At 42.4% G+C, this 23690-nt stretch overlaps 3 protein-coding genes across 10 annotated transcripts in view; 1 reads left to right on the forward strand and 2 right to left on the reverse strand.

Annotated features, from left to right (window-relative positions):
• The window catches only part of si:dkeyp-19e1.3 (USP6 N-terminal-like protein), a 24647-nt gene extending 15043 nt beyond the window's left edge, over window positions 1-9604 (forward strand). Inside the window, exons 8-14 of one of the 3 annotated variants that reach the window (XM_034879514.1) lie at window positions 1168-1216; window positions 3098-3218; window positions 4327-4421; window positions 4679-4744; window positions 4938-5037; window positions 5976-6061; window positions 6600-9604. In XM_034879514.1, the coding sequence (XP_034735405.1) occupies window positions 1168-1216; window positions 3098-3218; window positions 4327-4421; window positions 4679-4744; window positions 4938-5037; window positions 5976-6061; window positions 6600-7646 (1564 nt within the window). In that variant the 3' untranslated portion in view covers window positions 7647-9604. Of the gene's footprint in view, window positions 1-1167; window positions 1217-3097; window positions 3219-4326; window positions 4422-4678; window positions 4745-4937; window positions 5038-5975; window positions 6129-6249 lie in introns of all 3 variants that reach the window. The other 2 variants (XM_034879512.1, XM_034879513.1) reach the window with 2 other exon arrangements.
• A 46-nt stretch (window positions 9605-9650) lies between these two features.
• uevld (UEV and lactate/malate dehyrogenase domains) lies at window positions 9651-15899 on the reverse strand. Its single transcript, XM_034879524.1, has 12 exons — window positions 15636-15899; window positions 14397-14481; window positions 14225-14290; window positions 13960-14123; window positions 13731-13872; window positions 13555-13649; window positions 13345-13450; window positions 12195-12365; window positions 11689-11853; window positions 11411-11498; window positions 11099-11222; window positions 9651-10503 (listed from the first exon to the last, which is right to left on the reverse strand). The coding sequence occupies exons 1-12, from the start codon at window positions 15675-15677 to the stop codon at window positions 10339-10341; spliced, it is 1413 nt and encodes a 470-aa protein (XP_034735415.1). The 5' UTR covers window positions 15678-15899; the 3' UTR covers window positions 9651-10338.
• On the reverse strand, window positions 12745-22310 carry spty2d1 (SPT2 chromatin protein domain containing 1). Of its 6 annotated transcripts, none has more exons than XR_004657678.1 (7): window positions 21687-22298; window positions 21247-21364; window positions 19514-21148; window positions 18145-18304; window positions 17975-18052; window positions 16710-17247; window positions 12745-12755 (listed from the first exon to the last, which is right to left on the reverse strand). XR_004657678.1 is itself a non-coding variant. In XM_034879521.1 (7 exons), the coding sequence occupies exons 1-7, from the start codon at window positions 21747-21749 to the stop codon at window positions 17154-17156; spliced, it is 2112 nt and encodes a 703-aa protein (XP_034735412.1). In that variant the 5' UTR covers window positions 21750-22310; the 3' UTR covers window positions 16532-17153. The 6 variants fall into 6 exon arrangements, 5 of the variants coding, with proteins under 5 accessions (XP_034735412.1, XP_034735414.1, XP_034735411.1 ...); XM_034879521.1 differs by lacking the exon at window positions 12745-12755 and having other exon boundaries at window positions 16532-17247; window positions 19514-19530; window positions 19567-21148; window positions 21687-22310; XM_034879523.1 differs by lacking the exon at window positions 12745-12755 and having other exon boundaries at window positions 16532-17247; window positions 19514-19756; window positions 19817-21148; window positions 21687-22297.
• Between the last annotated feature and the right edge of the window lie 1380 nt (window positions 22311-23690).

Here is a 23690-nt window from a genome sequence, read left to right on the forward strand (position 1 = left end):
CCCCCCCCCCCCCCCCCCCCCACACACACACACACACACACACACACAAACAAAGAAGTGGTTTCCTTCTCTGTGTTTTATTAGTCTTCCTGTCAGTGCACGAAGCCCCACAGGAAATAGCATTCATACAGAAGTGTGCACCATGTGCATGTACAGAATAACACGGTCCACATCTATAGAATGTCAATATACATAAAAAAAGATATATCACACAGACATTAAAAGTGCTTCAGAACACAATTGTGGGTCCGCTGTGAGTTTGAGAGCCATCTGAGAGCTATTGGTTCGTCCTCGTCAGTTTAACTGTGACAGAGTGCGGCTGAGTGGTCTCCACTCGCTCTTTGGAACGCACTTCCCCTTCAATTCAAAGCCACCAGTCCAAACAGACCAAAACACCGCTCCATCCTGCCTGGCTGCCCACTCCTTCCCTGCCGGTCAACAGCTGTCTCACTCACACCGAGACACTGACAATGGCTATTTAAAGCTTCTTTTCCTGTCTCTGTCTATAAGACATGTATTTACTATGGAAGCCTGGAGGGGACACATCCTCTCATGTCCACACTATATTTGTTAATGCTACTTCTGTCTTTTAAATACACACACACACACACACACACAAACAATAGCTGCCTTGTCTTCACTGTTTGAGACTCCGGATGTAATTAACCCCTCAGCACACAAGCCTTTGGTCATAGAAACTGGAGAGATGCTTCTTGCTTTGGAAGAAACTATGTGATCAATATATATATATATATTTTTACTTTATTGCTCTCTTAAAACAAAACTCTTTTTTTTCACTCTAGCACTGATAGATCACAGTTTTCACACAAGCCGTTAATACTTAAAAGCAAAGGTAGAGAGCGCAGGACCTCGGACTACTGGGTAGAGGGACAGATTATCCACAAAAACACAGATTTAGAAAACACTATCAGGATGGTACGATGCTGCCAGGATTTCTGAGCCTCCTCTAAAATATTTGCAGCTGTTAATTTAATCAGGAGGCGGTTGAGAAATCAGCAGTCGTGGCCTCTGGGAATTGATTATCAGGGAATTCATTCGTCGTAGAATAAACTCCACTATACTCCAACACACTGTTTCAGCTTGCTCAATTGTTGCTAAGGAACCATATCCTCGTTTTAACTTGTGGTTTCTCTGTTCCCTTTCTAGGCAGCAGGCACTGTTTCACGTACTAGCAGCTTACTCTGTCTACAACACGGTAAGTGTGTCTTGTAGATGTGTGCGTACCTAAGTTTATGTTACGTAATATGGAGGAGTCTTGTGTATACTGTAAGGGGCGCAACAGTCCATCAAGTGTGTTAGTTTCCATAAAAAAAAAACGGCCAAGCACTCTAAACCCTTCAGTTCTCATTCTTATTCAAAACCTTGGGTGCAATCTTTCTTTTATGTTTATGAGTGTGAATGTACAGCAACACAATGTAAGAGTCAGACCACCAGGGAAACCACATCCCTAGTCAGTGCTCACATCGTTCAACCAAGTCCCCCTTTGACATTACATCTCTTTTACAGACAAGGAAACGGTCAAATGAGCCTGGTTTTCTTGATTTAAGATATAATGTCAGAAAAACTGCAAATGTGAGATTTGTCATGACCCCCCAAGCCGGGCACTTTCAGTTTTTGTTTGAATACACAACATTCATTTGTCATCGTAACACTCTTTGTTTTATCATTATGTGTTTGAAATGCGGATGTTGAGGTTAGAAACAATGACGATTCCTTGCATCTACTTTACAGTCCCTCTGCTCGTTCTCTACCACAAGCCAGAGTTTGCCTCTGTGGGGTGAACTCTGGCTTTTGCAACCAAGTAGGAGTTCTCTGAATCAACACATTTTGTAAATGTGTGTGAATTTAGCCTGTAACTCAACACATAGAGGGGCTTGCATAAGTTTACACACCCATGCTAAAGTCAAATTAAAAAAATTAAAAAGAGGAATAAAAAAACATCTTTTGGAAATTGATCCCTTGATGCCTTGATTCAAAATCCAACCTTTAAGGACACAGATTTTCTTTGTAAATGAATAAGCCAGGGGGCATAAGTATACACACCTCTATGTTAAATTCCCATATTAACATCCTATAATATTTATTTATAATACATTATTCATTCACAAAGAAATTTGGTTTCCTTAAAAGGTTGTGTTTTCCTACATTTTTGAATTAAGGCATTAAGATCAATTTCCAAAATTTTCATTTTCATTTTCAATTCTCTGTTTTTTTCTATTCCTATTTTTAATCAATGCTAGCATGGGTGTGTAAACTAATGCAAGCCTCTGCACATGTGGATTTGTCAGTATCCATTAATTGTCGTATAAGCACAGATTGTTGCTGTCTGGTAGAGGATAGAAATATTCTTGTGTACAGTACATTACATCTCTCCACCCACACAAACCCAGTCCAAGTCCGTTTTGTTGTGATTAGGCTCTGTAGTCGGTCCATGCTTTGTAGAGGTGTTTGAGCCAGAGGAAATGGACATGTGCTGTTCCCTTTTCCTTTTTTCACACACTGCTCAGAAGAAACTGGCTCAGTAGGAGAGAGAGAGGGAGACAGAAGTGGGACGATAGAGAAGAATGTGGAGAATGTGTAGTTTAACCCCACTGTAACCCTGATTATATTTACTGTATTTCCTTGAAAGGATACTTTGGAGTGTCCATTTCTGGCTGCGCAATAAATCTGCCTTAAGATGGACAAATACCAAGTGTGTGTCTGGTTTTGTGTATCTGTGCTTGCCAAGGGCCATGTGGTTAAGGTAAATCATGGAATCATTGTGGAGTTAAATTGGCGAGAATTCAAATTGAAGACATGACATTACTGAGAATGTTTTTTGGGCCACTGTAAATATTTGAACAACCTCCGGTAAAAGTGTTTATGATATCGTAGCTGCATGTACAGTAGGTCCTTTGTGCCGTATTATCCACAGTCTGACTTCAGACCACATCAGACATCCAGGTGCTCTCTTGTCTCACCCTGTGTGTGTGTGTGTGTGTGTGTGTGTGTGCCTGAGCGTGCGTTCTACTATTAAAGTATGAATAATTCCTTATTTCCCCATGCTGTTTAATCGAACCTGTCTGTGTTCCCCCAGGAGGTGAGCTACTGCCAGGGGATGAGTCAGATCGCGGCCATCTTGCTCATGTACCTGAATGAGGAAGACGCCTTCTGGGCTCTGTCCCAGCTCCTCACCAACAGCAAGCACGCCATGCACGGTGAGACAGGAAGAAGTGAAGACTGAAGCTGATGGACCTATCAAATACTATAACAGTTCTTAATGAAAGAGACAGACGTGTGTGTGTGTGTGTGTGTGTGTGTGTGTGTGTGTGTGTGTGTGTGTGTGTGTGTGTGTGTGTGTGTGTGTGTGTGTGTGTGTGTGTGTGTGTGTGTGTGTGTGTGTGTGTGTGTGTGTGTGTGTGTGTGTGTGTGTGTGTGTGTGTGTGTGTGTGTGTGTGTGTGTGTGTGTGTGTGCGTGTAACTGTTACTGTAACCAATCCTCACCCGTGCTTAGTTAGGTTTGTCATTGTGTCAAAATCTTTATGAATCTGAAAATATGCACTCAACAATGTATCGGACGTCTTGTTTTATTTCATAATTGAGTCAAACATCTAATTATTTAGTTTCTAGAGCTGGAAAAACAAAAATGTTCAGTTCCACTTCATGTTTGCTTGTCAATTTTTTACATAGTTTCACAACTTGACACACATTTTCTTATAATATCGTTGCAATAGGAAAGTGCACAGAATTTCCCATTGCAGAAAACCACAGCTAATGCTCATTGAAAGCAAAATGCAGCACATGTAGACATCACAGATCTTGTCGTGTTTTCCCAGTGCCCCAAGACTTTGAAGAGGGAAATACTTGTTCATAAATAGGATGCTTCTACTATTACCACTAGGCCTGCACGATTTGGGGGAAAATATGATTCACGATTTTTTTAGCTCAGAATTGATATCACGATTCTCTGCTACGATTCTTTTCTCGCAAAGTGTAATGTTTATTGCACAAATGAACCATGACAACACAAAAAAACATTGGCAGTACCAGGCATATTTATTTTGGCACTTATAGCACATTGTTCATCACCACAAGCCTGTAAACATAGAGGCTCCAATGAAGAGAAGGGAGAGCATTCAAAACGGTCTATGTTTAAAACTCACAGAAGAAAGTAGTAGCCTTTGTGATTCAGTCGGCTCGTAAATCTTAAACGAGAATTGAAGTCATTAAAGAAAAGTTACTTAAAAATTTAATTGTGAACCAAGTCAATCGAGAATGCGATTAATTGTGCGGGCCTATTTACCAATTTTTTTTCTACCGTGCTAGGGTTCTTCATCCCGGGATTTCCCAAGCTGCACCGTTTCCAGGCCCATCATGATTTGGTCCTTTCCAAAATGGTACCAAAGCTGAAGAAACACCTGGTAAGTGAAAGTGCATCCGTGCAACTGATGCTTTCTGTCCACGCAAGGCACATGGAGCTGCTTAGAAGTTCACGGGCCACGGTCGATTTATTCGGCTCATTTCTCATTATGTGATTAATTTATGTTGCAAAAGGCCACATGCTCAGAACATTACCGCCAGTCCAAGGGTCATTTGGTATGTTAGATTTATAGCTGAGGACAGATTATGTGATGTTATTTCCCATAGAGACTATTTCTCATTCATTCTTGCTCCACAGGATAAGGAGCAGATGACAACAGGGATTTACACCACCAAATGGTTTCTGCAGTGCTTCATTGACAGAGTGAGTATTTGGAACACAAACTGCATTAAATGTTCTTCCCTGTTTATATCTAGTGCCAGACGTAGCCTTCATTTGAACTCAATGAGTATATCATTCCATCACTAATACTTTTGAACATGGGAACACATCTGGGGTTGTTGCTTTTTTTTTTCGTTTTCTTTTTTAACCTGCTGCTGTGTGTCTTATATAACAGACCCCTTTCACCCTCACCCTGCGCTTATGGGACATCTACATATTGGAGGGAGAGAAGATGCTTACTGCCATGGCTTATACAACCCTCAAGTTACACAAGAGTGAGTATGAGGAAGACGACATTATCTCCCGTTGCGTGCCGAACAAGTCGAACCACTTTCACGCACAGATACAGCCATGGCTGCTGTTGCTAGACCAGTGACGCTGCCTTCCGCTCTGCTGCCCGCTGACTGGATGGCTTACATAATGCAAGGGGGCGGTTGCCGTGGAGAAAAATTGAAAGCTGACTTCTCATGGGACACCTGCACGAGCATTGCCTCAGCACGGTTCAGTTCTTGCGAAACAGCTTTTTGATGGGCCACTTCTTTTCTTGGTGTCTCAAAGCAAGGCCTGTGTTATTCATTGTTCATATAACAGAGGTTACATCAGGGCTTTTTTTTTATTTTAAAGATTATTTTTGTGGTCAATTTTAGGCCTTGATTGACAGGACAGCTGGATAAATGAAAGGGGACAGAGAGGGGGGAATGCCATGCGGCAAAGGGCTGCAGGCCGGTGTCTTACACGGGCCCACTGCGTTGAGGAGTAAACCTCTAGAAATGGGCGCCCGCTCTACTAACTGTGCTCTCCGGGCGCCCTACCTCAGGACCTTTTAACCTCATAGATTAGCGTCTCCCATTCTATCCCATTCTATCCCATTCTGCAATATTCTGCGATATATTGCAATTTATTATCTTTTTTCCAACTTCTAATTTTCCCAATTTCAAATCATGTCCCCAAAAGGTAACTTTGTCAACATCTGTTTTTTTTTTAAAGATAAATTTCTCTGTTTGTTCATATCATTTATAAAACATGTGATTGTCAAGCAGACAAACTAACCAAAACATATATAATAAAAGATCCATACTTGGCTGCTGTGTATCGATACAGTATTGGCACTGAAAATATCGTGATACTATACTATTGCGATTTTTTTTTTTTTTTTCCACCCCTACATTCTATGACTTAACTTTTTGTATCTGGATTGTGTGTGTCCAATCAGAGCGCCTGCAGAAGCTTCCATTAGAGGAGCTGAGGGAGTTTCTCCAGGAGCAGATGGGTGTTTCCTTCTTCCTGCCCGATGATGTGGTGATAGAACAGTTACATGCCGCTATGGCTGAGCTTCGCAGTAAAAAGCTGGACCAACCTCCTCCAGGTGCAGTTGTGTTCTTTTATTCCCTTTATTTTTCACTTTAAAGCCTCATGAAACTAAAGTATCTTTTTTCCCCCCCCTTTAAATAATGTGGATACCCCGTGGTCCATGTCCTTTTTTTTAGCTAAGTCAGAAGAGCTGCCAAAGAAACCTCTGGGTCAAGAGAGACCAGTTCTCCTTCAGCCTCTGCAGCCGGACTCCCCACTGGAGGTCAAAGTAAATCTGCAGCCCCACAGCCAACCCGGGATAGAGGCCCAGCAAACAGACAACATCGCCCTACACCAAACTTCTTCTCCTGCAGAGCCCCAGGACTCGGGAACACCTCCTCTGCCTTCACCTGACCCAGTTGTAGTCCACACACAAGGTACACCTTCTTCTTTAAGGCCTTGCAGAGCACCTCCGTTACCTCCAAAAGCAGAGCAACGCTGTGCTGAGGTCAAGTTGGACAGAGACGTGAAGGAGTCGCTTCCAGAGGTCAGCCAGGAGAGCCAGACCGGAGACCCAGAGACCCAGGAGGAGGCCGTGGCTTGGCCTCCACCCTATGAGCCCCCTGCTTTGGAAGCTGTTGCTGGGCCGGCTGAGGAGCAATTCATGGACCTTCCGGATCTGCCACCGCCACCTTTCTTTTACACTGAGCAGAATGACCGAGGGCCTCTGGACAGTGAATTCCCCCAACTGGGGACTGGGACTGGCCCAGAGACTCAGCAACGCTCTCCTTCCCCTCGCACCAAATCACCACTGGTCACTCAGATGAAGCTATCTCCAAAACCACCCACGTCTCTTGACCTCACACATAAAAAACCTCCTCCCTCAAAGCCTTCCCTTCCCCAAAAGCCTTCCACTGCCAGTGCCTGGACCACATCCTCCTCCTCTCCCAGACTTCCTCCCCCAAAGCCAACCAAGTTCCCCGTCTCTCTCTACGTCCCGATGCACACAGGAGACAGACGGCCTTCCAACACCTCCCAGTATGACAACCTTTCCGAGGCCGATGAAGACGACCGCTACCTGGAGAGGATGCTGGGCTCCACGCCTGAGGAAATTCCCAGCATGCATGGCAATCCCCCACACACCCCTGGCGGAGACTATGACCCTGCTCTCTTCCCTCTGCCTCCACCTCCTATGTTCATCCCTCCTTCGCCTTCCCTTATTCCCCCATCGCTGTGCGTTCTCCCCAGTTTGCCTCAGGAGCCAGAATACGAAGGAGATGAAAGCTGGGTGGTGGACTCCATCATCCCCCCCCCTCCGGCTAGCTTTGCTGACAGACTCCCTCCCTACATGGCTAGTGCTGCCAGCTGTTCAGACACACACAGGGCCACCTCGCCCGGTTACTCTAAGCCTTTTTCTAGGGGCCCCAGGAACCATTCTGCTTTCCCAGCACCACTGTTGTACACGGGGTCTCCCCCAGGACACTCCCGGCCCTCAGGACAGTCGGCAGTAGGGGTGCCCTTGGTCCGATCCAGCCCAGACTTTTGCAGGATGCCTCCTGGTGGACAGCAACTTCCCAAATCTGTGACCTTTTGAGGTTTCTAATTATCATTCAAGTGTTACTGATTGTGCCAAGATGATTCGGACTCCCGGTAATGCTTGATTCGTTTTCAAAGCCATTTAAGAGGCGAAAGGCCAGTAGCTATTTAGTTTGTCAAATGTTTATGTTTGTGTGTGTGTGTGTGTGTTTGAGTGTGTGTGTGAAAAGACTTTTTTTCATGGATATGTACAGATGTATGTGTTACTTGCACCTTTTTTTTGTTAGTTTTTCAGGTTAACTTTTCTAAGTTTCAAACTTGTATTTAAAACTGCTGCCAATGTTAACGTTTGCTGCGCGCACAAAAAGTGAGTGTATCAACTCGCCTGCTCTTTAGTGTGTGAGACCAGATTTGGTCCTCAATTCCAGGGGGTCGGTAAATAGAAATGTACACAGAAATAAGGTGATCTCACACCAGCTGAGTGTTCCACTGTTGCTTCACCTCCAGTTAGTTTCATTTTGTCGCAACACAAGTGTCTTAACCTGATCGCCGTGCGCTGAGGCGAGCAACTCCAACCCAAGGGCTTTTTGAGAGGAACTACTTAATGAGGTCATCTTTGCTAAAGCACCCAAAGCCTATACAGTGCATTTATGGTCAACTGTGAGCAGGCTCACACATCTTAACTGTACGTCAAACTGTAATGAGTAACTGTTAATATTAATATATATATATAATATATGTTAATGTTAATATAGTTTGTTAACTGTATCTTAAGGTCAATATTTAATTACAAAGGACCACTAAACCAAGTTGCACCTAAGCAGTTTGCACTTAAAAGAATTGCTAAAGTTGTAACCAATAGCAACAAACAAGACGTGGTGCAATACGTCAGTGGTGTAAACACGGAAGCTAGTTGGATCCACGTAAAGAAAGTGCAGTCAGGTGATTTATTTCTCCTCAGGCAGGGTGCAGCGGGTGCTCTGCGGGTGCTTTGTTGCTCTCGGTAGGACGATCAACCTCAGAGCAACGGCTTCGGTGCTATATCTGTTTTCTGACACTCGATTTCACGGCAATAATGTACTGTGCCATGTGTGTAAGCATGCATTTATCAAGGTGGAAATATAAGAGTTAACAGGAGGAGTTATTGAATGAAACAAATAGTCAGCACAGACAGACTTACAGTTCAAGTCCTTGTCACAATATTTATGAAGAGGAGCTCCATCTAGTGGTCAGCAGTGGTAAAGATTGACGGTTAAAGTCCTTGCACATGTCCGGTGAAGAAAAAAAAAGCTTTTGGGAAGACTAGACCTGACCATGACATACATGCTATATATGTTTATGAATGTTCACATAATAAGCTAAATACAATACAAGGACAGACCCCATATGGGGGGCACTGTTCTATACTGCCATGGACCAAGGAAAGATGCTAATAAATCAAAGCTGAATTTATTCATATGCACAGCTGTATGTTAGAGCTATTGCAAAGACTGGTGTACATTTATTTGAATTGCTCGGAGCAAAAGTGCTAGAGAAATGGAAGATGAGCCATAACATAGTGTACCAGGACCTAATAGTCAAACATGTTTATGTTGTTTCATGCAGTTATAGATTACATGCTATACTACGTCTGAACATCAGCTTTGTTGTTTGAGCTGCCCTTTGTCATCACCAAGAGGTTTTGCAATTATTTAAGGGGATTTCTAACGGAGTTCCAGGTTACTGATTTAAAAAAAAAAAAAACATTTTCATCTTAGGAAGTTATGTTAACAGATGTTTCGCAGTTTGTTCATGAACTTTGTATTTGCCGCCCCGACTCTCAACCAAGAATTTGAGATCTGGGCCTGCTCACAAGTATGTCTGGCTTGCTGGAGTGTCTTTAGTCATGCGGCCTGACCACCAAATTGTCCATCACTGCTCCTTTTATGAATCTGGTTGACAGCAGTGATGCTAGCCCAAAGCTTATGTACATTTATGCAACTACTTATTTGAGTTTTATAAAAGAGATAAACCTTAGTTGTCCATTGTCTTCTCTTTCCCACAGAGACAATACACACATTAGTCCAGATATTTATTGCAGAGCCACAAAAGTTTGTCTTACTGTAAATATTGAGGCAAGGTATTTAACAAAGTATAAGAGTAAGAGTTAAGGTTATTTAAATATAAAGACATTTTAAATAAGGCCACTTCATCAATGAGTAAATATATTAAGTCAACACCAACTCTACTGAATATAATGTACATGCTGCCCCACACTTTATTTATTAACACCCTGGTTCTTTTCAAATGTAAGTAATGAGTTTGTACAAAAATATGGATAATTACATCATCTTTGGTAAAAGTAGTCAAGGCCAAATTGCATTTACTGACAGAAATATAGTCCTTCAAAAGTCACTATTCTTAAGATGCTTTTTCAAAAACATAACCATGTATTCATTTAAAACATGTTCATGTTTCAAACGCTGTATGAGACACAATGAGCAACCTTTGCATGCCCAGTAAATTTAAATCCTAAATGCAATCTGTACATCGATATTTCAGATTTCTTTCACCCACATGTAATACACAGTATCCAATGAGAATATAGAAAGAAACGTCATGAATAAACTATACATATTTAAGACACCAATGCTGTCTATGACTGAAAATGCATTTCACTGCATCATAGGGGGACAGTCCACCTGCTGGGGGTGTGACTGGAGGACCCCCGCCGTGAGCAGCAGTCAGTTGAACCCAAACTGGGACTGCAGTCATATGGTGAGCTGACTCATGAGGTTAGAAAGGGAGGTGACACTTTCCCTCAGTTTAGAGTCTTCTTCCTGTCCCAGTGACACTCCGGCCAAGCGCGTGGACCCGTTAGATCCTATGATGCACGGCAAGCTGAGGAACACCTCTGCGCCTATGCCCCCCCAGCCCTGAAGCAAACAGAGAATGCAGGTGAACATCTTCGATAATCAAACTGCAATGGAAACCTTATTATAAAAAAATTAAAAAAAAAGCCTGAATACATGTCAAATCCTTTGGACGTCAACCAGACGTAACGTCCCCCAACGTCGCTTAGAGCACCTTTAACTTTCATTTGCTTTCCTGCGGTTGCTCCATCTCTGCTGCCTGCCTTCTGTTATGTCTCCTATGTGCTTCCAGTGAGACTTTTCTACTGTCTTTTGTCTCCTAAGTGTCTTTACAGCATGGACTGCTTTAATGCCATTGCCATTGTCTGTGCTTCTTTGTTTGTGCGCCACTTCTTTTGCACGTTTTAACCTCTTTTTTTTTTGCTTAGGCCTGCTGTCATTGTAGATGTTATGGAACTCATTTTAATATGTTAACCATTGTATTTTAGGATGACAGCTGGCTGGGGACTACAGCTGGAAATTAGAGGCTAAAGCAGCTCCTTCTACTGTGGTGGACTGTCCCCACCATTTTAAAACTAATAAACTAAAACACCTAGGGAAACACATAACACGGGATGAGAGAGTGTTGTTTTTGATGCGAGACACTCTGTGGGTCTACCTGAGCCAGCGTGGAGACAGAGTGGGTCTTCATCTTATCCGTCAGGACGCTGTTTGTGATGTCAGCGATGGACAGACCCACAGACCACGACCGCTGGCCTCTGTTCTTCATCATCTCGAACGCTCTGCGCACACACCGAAAGAAACGGCATCATCTGGTCAAGCATGATCAAGGGGAGGTTCCTGTGTATTGTTACAATTTCTAACCCTGATCTAATTCCCAAAATCCCTAAAACTGGGTCCACAATATCTGGATCCAGTTGACTCATCTACAAGTAGCGAATTCTTCACACATGCTAAATTGGGGCAGTACCTGTCTAACAATGGTTTGGTAGCATTGGCTCCTGCTGCGAACTCGTGCTGCACGCTGGAGCCCAGCCCGTTGTTGCTCATCACAGCAACTACAAGACAAAAACGTCGCCAGGCTGAATCACGTGCGTCATTTACTAAATGGCCTTCACATGACACATGAAGAATGGAAAGAACCTGTGAGATGGGCAGGTAGTACAGCCCTGCTGGTTCTAACAAAAGGCAGATGACTCAAACGATTAATGAAAGGGGATTTGTGTAATCCGCTCCTTTTGGGCTCACCTTTGTTGTCTGAAAGTTCTCCTATGACCCAGGCGGGTCTGTGGGTGTTCAAGTTAATATCCAGGATGTGGCTGAAGCGCGCCGAGTCCAGGTTGCACCCTGCTCCGATCACCCGTGCTGGAGGCAAGCAACTCTGTCTCCAGGCTACGTGGCTCATGATGTCCACTGGCATTTTGACGAGAAAAAAAAGACAATGAATGAATTCATGTATTGGTCACAACCTAGGGTAGGGTCAGAAGCTCCAGCTTATATCTCACTTTTTTCAAGGAAAATCATTACAAGACAAGACGATAATACCAAGTATTACCCAGATAACTTTCTACATACATGCATACATAAAGTGTATTTGCATATGCCTACATACATACAGTACACCCCTACATATACCCATAAGGGTCAGTACTTATGTATTGTACATTGCTACCATAAGGTGAATAATATCCCCAAGTAATAATGATATAAAAAAGAATAGTAAATGAGGGAGTGTCTCTTTCTCCAACACCAACCTGGTTGTGAAGCAATGAGCATTACTGCGTTGGGGCTGAGACGGGCCAGATTTGGGATGATCCCCCTGTACAAGTCCACGTTGGTCTGAACCACGCTCAGGTACGACTGCTCACTGCTCCATGCATTCGCGGTCACCACGACAACCGCGGAGCCTGCCGAGGCTGACAAATCTAACGAAAGGAGAACTATCGTCAGGTCACTCCTACATACCATACGTCGAACAGCAAACCTTGTAAGGGCCCCATTAAGTCAAAGAGAGACGGAGCAGGGTCCCCCCAGTGTGGGGGGACAAACTTGAGTTGTGTATTAAACTACAACAACATGAAGGGCGGCCTAACGCTTTTATCCGAGACCTTATAAATCAACACACGTGTTACTGTTCTCTCATTTTCTAGTCTTAACTACTCAAAGCTCTTTTACATACACATCCATACACAGTGACGCACATTTACACACCGATACACACACACACTCAGCATCGGGGGACACCCAGGGTTCAGTGTCTTACCCAGGGACATGGGCAAGTGACTGCAGGGCCAGGGATCAAACCACCAACTGCCCTTTCCAATTGGCGGGCTCTACCACTGAGCCACAGTCGCCCCTTAGTGACTACCTCGGCTACAGGCCAGTAGGTCTATCAATAATGGTTGTTGTTTCTTCACTAATTAGCCTGATGTATATAAAATAATATAATATTCATGAGACTTGTTTCTAGCCACAGACACTGTGTTACGTCTCCGTTAATCCCCCAATAGATGCATTGTTTTTATTTAGTTTAATTGATTTTTATACTGATGTTATGTTATATTTTTCTGTAAAACACTTTGGTCAACATTAGTTGTTTTTAAAGAGTTTAACAAATAAAGCTGGATTGGATTCTTGTCCGTTATCCCCTCTGACAGGGCAAAGTCCAGGGTCCGCCACAGAACTGCGGCTGGTTGGAACTCAGTGCAATGTCACTGTAATTTCCCATTTTTTGGGATCAATATCTATCTATCTATCTATCTATCTATCTATCTATCGATCCATCTATCTATGGCTTGCTGTCGTAAAGAAGAGTCACCCGGGAGACAATGCCAGCGCGCTACCTTTCAAAACAACCAGCGATGACTCAGCTGAGAGGCACGGCTAACACACTTCGTGACATACCTCTGGACACCTCCACCTTCGGCAGACTGAAAATCTCCAGATCTGTACTGCCGCCCTTGGTGGAACTCTCAGCGACGTCAATGAACACAAGTTTGTCCACTTTACACTGTGGGACAATTTGGACAAAAAAAAAGGTTACGCTGTCAGCAACCGAAGACGAGACTTTGACATTTTTTATTTCAAGTTTGACACATCATGTAAAAGGTTAACCTTCGATAGAATGCTCATCACTGACGCCATTCCTAAATCTCCTCCCCCGATAACGGAGACTTTGTTAATGGACTGATCGTGAGGTCTGCTTCCACCTGTAACAGACATGAGTTAAGCTAGCAATAACACACAGTCATGTGATTATTAAACACCAGAGCTGCGTATCAAATAAGCACCATTGTTGATCTGTAAATTAGAAACAAAAGCCAGGAGCTCATGGGGGTCTTTGTTGTCCGCTGTGGTCTTTGCGGACAGTGGAGGATCCTCCTCGAACTTGGCAATCATCTCAGTCAGAAGACCAACCATGGATGACTTGGGCTGTAACAGAGCAAGACTGATGAGAACACCTCGAGAGCCTCTTCAGTGCAATTAATGCAAGTTCGTGCAGAAACCACAAGATCTTACATAATCCCAGCTGTGCAGCCCCGGCAGGTGGATCCGCCCTCCTCCGTCAACATGCCTGCCTTCTCTGATGACCATGTCCGGGGTTGGTTTCAGGAGGCATATAGGAGGAGTGAAGGGGAATGAGTCCATCAGCCACAGCTGGATGGGGAAGTTGTAGGAGCGGCCTTAGGATACGGACGCTGGCATTAGTTCACCGCTGACATGATAAGTCCCCCTTTCTCCCAGACTGAGTCCCTGTACGTTTCTAGTGATAGGTCAGCCTTACCTTCATAACGGACAGGGATGTTACCAATGAGTCTCAGGAGATCTTTCTGGCTGCCGTCACTAAACGCTTAAATAGACAACATGAGCAGTCGGTTAACCGCGAGAAATAGATGTGGTGTACATGTAAGATCTACAAAAGACGAATTACGTTTGACTCGCACGCAAAAACTCACTGTATGTGCCTGTGGATGGTTTTATCCCCGGGTAGCCTCGGTGGATCTTCTGCAGCTCCTCAACAGCAACATCATGGAATTTGTACTAATATCCGGGGGGTTAAAAAGACAGACTCGTTTGTGGTTGCTGAGATGAAGGTGTGTATATATACACATATAAACACACTATATGAATGTACTGTGTGTACCGGTATACATGCATGTATACAATTGCTTGCATAGGTTTACACACCCATGCTAAAGTTGATTAAAAAGAGAAATAAAATAACATCTTTTGGAAATTGATCTTAATGCCTTAATTAACAAAACAAAAAAATAGAAAAATCCAACCTTTTAAGGAAACCAATTTTCTTTGTGAATGAATAATGTATTGTAAATAAATACATGTTTTTCCTTAAAATACAGTTGGGAATAAGTACACACCCCTATGTTAAATTCCCATAGACGCAGGCAGATTTTTATTTTTAAAGGCCAGTTATTTCATGGATCAGGATACTATGCATCCTGATAAAATTCCCTTGGGCTTTGGAATTCGCCTTGTGTCAGATTCCTGTAATTCCTCCAGAACATGGCACTAACAGAGCTGGTTCAACCAGTCGGTGAGCGCTGTCACTCCCCGATGTGAGTCCAGTGCAGATTTGAGTTGCGCATGCTCAGATTTGAACGGTTTACGACATAACATGTGATTCTGAAATTTGTGAAATCCATAACATAATAAACTTTTCTCCTTACAAACAATACCATATGATGGAAATCATTCCAAAAACGCCGTAGCTATCTATCATTGTTTGACTGCTAACGTTAGCTCAAAACGCCATTCAACTGACAGCTTTTGCTGTTTGATGCTAACTTGTACCTAAGCTAGCAGTCATTTTATAAAAACGTTTTAGCTATCTATTGTTTAATTGCTAACGTTAGCTCAAAACGCCATTCCAGTGACAACCTTTGTTGTGTTTGATGCTAACTTGTAGCCAGCAGCGAACCAACTTTGTTAAAAAGGTCAATTTTAACTTTGTTGACATGACAGAAATCTCTGTCAACTTCTGCTACTTGTCACAAAGTGACGCATGCGCGACTCGTATCTGCACTCGACTCACATCGGGGAGTGACACCCCTGTCCGCAGCTTAGCTAGCTATCTATATGTATTAACGTTAGCCCGCTGTGCTAGCCGGCATCGAAACGTAAACACTTCCAATTTAAAACACTTTTCAAAGCTGTTCATCTGGTAAATAACTAACCTTGGAGAGGATCCGCTGTATTTTCTCGGAACTGAGGTCCATCTATTAAGCACGACAATAAAAAAGTACTTCTCTTTAATTTAACGTAACACTCTTGACAGCTGACTTCAACTTTAGAAAACATTAACTTCCGCAAACTTTCAAGAGTGCGACACGACCGATAGGGCCCGCCCACTTGATAAATCACGTACGGCAAGCCAAGGGGGGTGGAGTCACGCGCAATTTCCTTTCTTAACCTCTGCTTCAACAATAGACAGTTAAAGAAATGGACCAACAGATCCTCTAGCTCTGGATGGAGACCAGCGAAGTCTATTAGCTCTTTTCCAGTGAGTGCTGAGCTCTACTGCGCAGCCTCCAACTGAGGTGGAAGACGTAGTTGTGACGTAAGCAACCTGTCTGAAAGTTGTAAGTCTTCTCGTAGCTGTGCCAAGAAAAATCTCAGTCAGATAAGAGACACAGGCTAAATATGAACAATTGTGAAACAATCGTTTACCTATTTTTACAAAAGCGATAACTTGAGCTCCAAGGAAATGGAGCCTTTTATACGTTGTCGTGTTTAGAAATAAACAATGGACAAATAGTCTTTAAACGCTTGAGATGTAAAGTTATTTGCTGTCAAAATAGCATCAAAATGAATGGGAGTCAATGGGATGCTAACTGCAGGTGATGATTTCGTAGCATTAAAATGGCTTCCCGCTTAGAGGAGAGGCTTACCCCCTTGACTTCGACCATAGACTGTATTTATATTGATATTAACGGTTTAAATTAATAGTAACAGTCTATGGCTTCAACAAACCTGATGCTAACATTAGTGCTGTTGCTCACGATCCAACGTTACAAACATGAACCGTCCTTTCACAAAATATCTTTTTTGAAAACAATATTCCACACAATTCATGGCAAGACAGTATTTCATTGCTTTAAGCAACAGTCATACCATTTTATACAAGTGACATTTGTAGTAGCACCCAAGTTTTGTATATATATATATATTACTAAGATTGTCATACTCTGAGAAAACACGGACATAAAACTAGACATTAAATAAAAGCCTTTAAGCAATAATTTCTCTACTTTAAAGAGAAACAACACATCAAGTGGTAAAGTTTTCTGCATATTCAATTGACTTTGCAAAATTAGAAATAGGCAACAACGTTTGCTGAAAATGCATTTTATCAACACTTGCCATTGCTAGTCTTATAAAAAAGAAAATATTAATAATTCACACTCCTCCATGTGTATAGTCCTCCACACAACTCAGTTCCTTTTTAAGAAAACCTTGCAAATAAATAATGCCTTAAGGATTTGTGCATATTTTGTCTTTTTTATGGTTGTCTTTGAGTAACATTCTCTTTCATGAGTCCCTCCAGTTTTTGTCCCAACATAAGGAGAGATGCAGAGAGAAAGCAACAGAGGCAACAGAGGTGGACACAGTCACTGGGCTTCATGGCAGACCCCGTCCCGCATTACAGGACCCTGGTTTTTTTTTTCTTCCCCCATCTCAAAGTCTAAGGGGCTTCAGATCTTTCTTTTCCTCTTGGCATCTTGCTTTTTGAACTCTTCTTGCTCCCTTTTCTCCTCCTCCAGATCTTCCTGTACAGCCAATCGCAGGCTAAAGTAGCAAAACACAAGGATACAAAACAAATCATGTTATATAGAAAGGGGATACATTTTACAGCTCTCTGTACAAAAATGGCATGTGTATAGTTACTTGCAGTGTCCCAATTTTCCAAATCCACGATTTGATCTGACCTTTGATTTTACAGTGACATTTAGATTCTTTTTACGATTTAAACATTTTCTTCTTCTGCAATTCCACAATGAGTGCCACTTGATGGCAACGGTTTGAGTTTCTTGAAATTAAAGAAGTGCTAATGAATGCACCATTAGTTTACCAAGATGCACATGAATGCACCATGGAGTCCGTATGACCCCATGCTTTACCTACGTTGTTTGTTTCCATAACTCACTTTTGGAGAAGGCAAAATATTGCCACACCAATGACTTAATGAGGATATCCCTGTTACGCTGTTTCTGTTGTCTCGCACGGTCATGGTGTGTGAAAAGGCAAGCTGCATGCTCGCAAAAAGCTAACGCTACCAGGTTTATTTAGCTGCATGCTACCAGCGAGTAAGCGACGCTGTGTATTGTGTGTCTGTTATTTCTGCAAACGTGGCAAGTAGGCGAGGGGGTGGAGAGAAAGAAAAATACTTGAAATCAAAAGCAGGATCTGAAATTCCTGCTTTTGATTTTGATAGTTCATTTTAAACAACTTTCAATTCAAATCCAATGGTGACACCCCTAATGGTTAAGGGCTGTGAGGTTTATTTTCAACTTACCTCCTGGCCTCCTCTTTTTGCAAATCCTTCCAGCTGCTCTCCATGAATTTGAGTGCATAGTCACTTTCATCCTTGTATCTGAGGAGGTTAAAAGCAAATAAGGTCTTCTCATGTAGAATTCACAATAGAGTACAGTGATTGTAACCTGAATATTTGAGGACAGCGCTTACTTGTTACGATCGTAGCCGAAGATTTCCTTAATGTGCCTGGAGATGTCATCTTGCCCGTCGTCTCCATCATCAATAAAATCATCCATTTCTGGGTCATACTCATCCTCCTCATCCTCGTATTTCCTCTTGTACGCAGAGGTGATAGGTCCCAGCATTGTACCTGGATAAAAATACAGAAAAATAATTTTCAGTTTGGGTTTTGACTAGACATGAATACAAACGTACTACATAAAGCAGACATGGACTTATGGAGTTTACAATAATTTCATGTTACATGGTTAATGAAATTGAAAGTATGTGTTGTATCTTTGTAGGAAAAGAAAGCGCCTCTCTGACCCAGGAATAATGGCAATGGCAGCGGAGTGTTACTGACACACTTCATTCAGTCTGGCAAACAAACCCTTTGCCCTATCAGACTGGTTGTGTTGTTTCAGGCTGTTTGTTACATTCCATTATAAGATATTAGGTCAAAACATGCATTGCATGCATCGTTGGACAAAGTTCATTGTAGAGTGTTGATAACGGGGTATGTGTGTTATTAGCTGAAAGGAAAAGTGTCTTTATTGTGTATACAATAAACATTGGTACACCTGGGACGCGTTCCCCGTCTCAGTGTATTGTTTTAATCACAAAACAAAACAACAACATTGGTACAGGGCACTATGTATGAGCTGTGAATACATATGGAAACATACACATTTTCATACCGTTCTTGAGTGGTCATGTGTAATAATTGAATTAATATCACACAAAATTATTGTAGTTTCAATTTCACATAAAACAAACTTTTAGAGTTCTTTGTTTCGCTTGAGTGACCATAGAAAATATGTTGCTATGAAAGCAGCATGTAGGGTGAAGGTGATGTTATCGGATTATAGGGCTTGGCGATATAGAAAAAAAAAATATCACAATATTTTTTTACCAAATACCTTGATACCGATACTGCAACGCTATTGTAGAGTTGACTATGGGTGCTTTCATAAAATATTTAAAAAATGAGACTTTTGATGAATAATCATCAGTAATGTGGATATAATGACTAAGTGGGTAAAGGTAAATAATACAACTGCTAAAACTGTCTGGTAAGTTCAGAAAATGACATCACTTTTCTGTAATGCAGCCTTTAAAACAAGGAAAAGACAACACTTATTACAATATCCAACATCTAAGACGCTATCTAGTCTCATATCACAATATTGATGGGTCGATATATTGACCAGCTCTATCAGATAATGTCAAGTGGTTTCCCTAAAACAGAAAGTTGCCGTGCCCAAAAACGTGCTTAAGCAAGACAAACTTGTGGAAGAAAAACTGGCTAAAGGCCAGTTGGTTGGTGATGTCACACCATTATACTCTCTCTGGTTCTTACCTGGTGGCCTGTTCATCATAGGTCTCTGTGGCATCCCTGGTCTCTGTGGCATCCCTGGTCTCGGTGGCATCCCTGGTCTCGGTGGCCCGCCCGGCCGAGGAGGGACCCCTGGTCTGGGTCCACCAAAATTCTTGGATGAAATGGTCTCTGACACCACAGTGCACTTGGGTTTTCCAGGTCCTGATCCCATGCTGCCAGTGGGTCGTCCAGGTACTGGTCCTGCACTACCAGGCCGACCAGGTCCAGGTCCTGCACTACCAGGCCGACCAGGTCCAGGTCCTGCACTACCAGGCCGACCAGGACCAATCCCCGGAGGTCGGGGTCCACCACCTCGAGGCTGACCCTGTTGGCCACTCCCACCAGGCCTGGCCTGTGGTACACCACCTCCTCTAGCTTGAAGCGTGCCACCAGGTCTTGACTGAGGTTGGGTCCCGGCCTTAGGAGGGCCGCCGGATGATGGTCTCATCACTGAATTACCACTTGGTTTTACAACAGCATTATTTCCAGGCCTTAGTGGTTCTCCCTTTCCCGACTTGTTGCCGCCAACTATAGGTCCCTGCTTCAATGAGCTACCCTGACTGGGCCTGGTCTGTTGGGAGCTACCATGTTGAGATCGTTGGCCTGTTGCGGCTGTTCCAGGAGCCCTGGTCCCAGGAACACCTGGGGCTCTTGATGAGCTTTCTTTTTTGAGGATAAGGTCACTTGACGTGCTGGATTTGTGACTCGACGAGGGCTTAAGGCCCCCTTGTTTAGCTGAAACCTGAGAAGACGCAGCTTTTGAAGGAACTTTACTGTTGGTGGCACCAGATGAGCCAGACAAGCTTGTCCTGGACCTGTCTCTGTCGCTGTGAGACATCTTGGGTCTCTCTCTTTCTCTGTCACTAACAGAGGGCTTGGAAGAAGACTGGCCTTTATCGCTGGTTGGTGTTGGACGCGACTTCTTCCCTGACACACTTGAAAGACTCTGCTTTTCTAAAGAGTTCTTTTGGGGTTTGCAGTTCTTCTGCTCCTTCTCTAAAGTATTTTTTTTAATTGAACTAGAGCTAGACTGAGACTTGCTGTCCCTCTCTTTCTCTGCCTTTAAATCTCTGTCCAGTCTTTTAGCCTTGCGCTCCATCTCCAGTTCCTTTATCTCTTCAGCTGTTCTGAGCCTCTCATCTTTTTTCACTACCTTGGTTTTCACCTCAACTGGCTCAAACTGCTTCTTCTCTGCCAATTTGAGTAACTCTGCAAAGTTCATGGGAGGTGGAGCAGGCTTAGGTGGCCCACTAGGTTTTTTAGATGAGGGCTTGCTGCTGTTGCTACTACTGCTACTATTCCCAGAAGAACCTATGGTTTTCACGTGTCTCCGCGGTTCTGGTTCCTGCTCCGGCTCTGAATCTGTCTGTTCATACTCATAATTATCCTCGTCATCCTCTGGATCAATGGAGTTATTCCTAAATCTTTCCTCCATCGATCTTTCTTCCTGCATTTCATGTTTCGATCTCCTCTTTTTAGGAAGCTCTACCACTGGGATGCCATTGTAGCCTCTGAAATTGTCCTTAGTTCTGGAAGCCATGGCTCGTGCTTTACGGTCCGACTTCAACTCAATCCTCTTTGCTAGTAGTTCCTCCTTCTGTTTCTTCATTAGAATTTCTGGTTAAAAAATGGGGATACATATCAAAATAACCAATAAAGAATTCCTCCTGTACAGTATGTATGTGACTGTCAAATTGTTATTTACTTAAAGTTACCTTTCTTTTTGCTATCAATCTTTTGCTTCTTCAAAAGCGCCTGCACAGCAGAAGAACTTACACCTTTCGACCTCGGGTCCTTCTTGGGGGGTCCAGTTTGTAAACTGTATCTCTTCTGTTGAAAGAGGGACACATAACATATGGACATGCTGGGAATTTGAAGCAGTTCACAGATCACTTTACAATTTGTTGTGTACTTAAATGTCTTGAGATAAGATATCAGATATGTTGGTCTAAAGATCCCTTTTCATTGGAAATATAAAATAAAGAGAGGCCCACAGGTCACTGTAGACGCCTGCCTAGCATGCCGGGTTGGTAGCGTCATCATCTGACCCTCTGACGGGTGAGCTGGCACTTGTTTGCTCATTAGATTGGCCAAAAATCCCCATTTTAATGTTTAGCCTAAGTAAATTGAGTGTAAGTGACAGTATTTAACTCACCTGTACGCTGCTGACGCCTTGGTTTTGCGAGGCGATATCCAATATATTATCAAAGTCCATCATTTTGGCCGCAGGTGACGCACGCTGGCTGTTTGAAACGAAGCAAGCAGGACTCAACCAGGAGTGGTGCTAGCTAAAGCTACCGTGCTAAAGCTAACGCTAAGCGTTTAGCTAGCTTAGAAACAACGTTAAGTTGGTTCTGTACTTTACGTTACCAAATGACACTTAAAAAGCTATAATGAAAAAACGTGAACAAACACAGTCAGTTGAAAGAAAAACTGTATATCAAACAGTTGACGCTACTTTACTCCATCAGCTTACGATAACACACGCTAGCGAAGTTAGCGTTAGCTAACCTTACGTTTACTAACGTTAGCCAACCAAGAAGCCCGGAAAGACGAACTTTTGTGCTGATATAACACACCAAACTAAGGCCAGATCCATTCAAATATCCGTACAATTAAAGCCTATTGAGAAGGGGGGAAAAACTACAAACTCAGCCATAATATTAAGCCGGTTGTTAGTAACGTTAGAGAGAGCGAGAAAGATAGATGTTTCTTCTCTTTCTTCTTCTCTTGGGTTTAACAGCAGCTTGCATCCCAAATGGTGCACTTCTGCCATCTTCTGGAGATAGTTAACTCCTACAGTGTCTGTAGTGTGTCGGATTTATTTTCTCATTCCGAAGCTGACATTTCACACACAGCAACACAGTTGTTACATGTAATGTTACACCAGTCTTATTGGTCAAAAAAGGACAAAGATTTTACACTTTTGTCCCTTTTTCAGACTGTTTTTTAGTTTTCCCTATCAGCATCTTCCTAGTTTTACACTATTTTGTCGAATTCATGGTTGAGAATCCTCATTTATACAGAATTATACCTAATATTTCAGTTAAAAAAGCAGAAATTATGAATTATTTTGACTAATAGTTAAGTTTATAGGAATGAAAGTAATCAATTGTATTTGCAAAGAGCGTTGCATGGAATCCAATCCATTTTTTTGTGCTAATTTGGTTGACCCAGATATAGGCATTTTTTAGAGGACTTCCTCATATTTCTGACAATATAGAACATGCTATATTGTTTTGTCTTGTCCTCAGTAATCACATCTAGCCTACCTGTATGTTTACGTCTTATGAACAGTGGTCTGGTGAGTCCAATGTGTCCAAATCCTGGTCTTGTTTTTATTCTCTCTTCTCCCGTTCCTTCTTGCACATCTCATTTCTCCCAGTTTCCTTTGAACGACTCACATTCTTTCCCATTTTCCTCCTACTGCTTATTTGCCAACTGTCCTGCAATCTCCGTTTAATTAGGCTCTTAACTTCCTTTTTTGCTGAGACAAACTGCAGAAAGTATGCTGTCCTCTATCTGCTGTACTGCCATATTGCAATAATATTAAAAGAAATGACGCTATGAGTAGTTAAGTAATTAAATGCAGAGAAAGAAAAATTAAGGAAATAATAAGTAGACATACAACTACCAGTTTGATATTATTTTGTTACTGTTGTGTGTATGTCAATTTACATGCTTCACCCCAACACTTGTTCCTCACAAATACATGAATGGTATAAACTTGGTGAATGTAGGATATAGGAACTAAAGCTAAGTGTTTTTTGTGTCTTCTCAAGTCTTCACTGTAGTTACAATTTTTCTGTGAATCAAATGTATTCCAGTTTTTTTGTATGACTTTGTATGACATTCCGCCTAGCCCATAGACTGTATGGCCTATGGCCTAGACCTAGACCACAAGAGGTCGCTATTATTTTGGACATAACTTTTTTTTAATACTTTATTTTCAGTTTTATGTACAGTATGCAATAATGCATTCAAACATGTCAGTGCACCAACAGTATAGAGACATAACAGAGGGCAGAACTCCCTACCTTATAAACCCCCCAATCAGGGAAAAACAGAAAAAATAACAACAATATTAATAATATTATACTGTACATGTATACACATTTATTCATACACATACACATACATACATGCACACATACATGTG

Source organism: Etheostoma cragini, chromosome 8 (genome assembly GCF_013103735.1).
Source record: "Etheostoma cragini isolate CJK2018 chromosome 8, CSU_Ecrag_1.0, whole genome shotgun sequence".
In the NCBI taxonomy this organism is placed as follows: Eukaryota; Metazoa; Chordata; class Actinopteri; order Perciformes; family Percidae; genus Etheostoma; species Etheostoma cragini.

Excerpts from the sequence above, each read along its gene's own strand:
- uevld (XM_034879524.1), bottom strand. The coding sequence starts at position 15,677 with ATGGACCTCAGTTCCGAGAAAATACAGCGGATCCTCTCCAAG. Across the intron at positions 14,291-14,396 it reads ACCATCCACAGGCACATACA|CGTTTAGTGACGGCAGCCAG; the intron begins GTGAGTTTTTGC and ends TGTCTATTTAAG. Across the intron at positions 13,873-13,959 it reads GGCTGCACAGCTGGGATTAT|CCCAAGTCATCCATGGTTGG; the intron begins GTAAGATCTTGT and ends GCTCTGTTACAG.
- spty2d1 (XM_034879518.1), bottom strand. The coding sequence starts at position 21,749 with ATGATGGACTTTGATAATATATTGGATATCGCCTCGCAAAACCAAGGC. Across the intron at positions 21,149-21,246 it reads GATTGATAGCAAAAAGAAAG|AAATTCTAATGAAGAAACAG; the intron begins GTAACTTTAAGT and ends TTTTTTAACCAG. Across the intron at positions 18,305-19,513 it reads TATGATGAACAGGCCACCAG|GTACAATGCTGGGACCTATC; the intron begins GTAAGAACCAGA and ends ATTTTTATCCAG.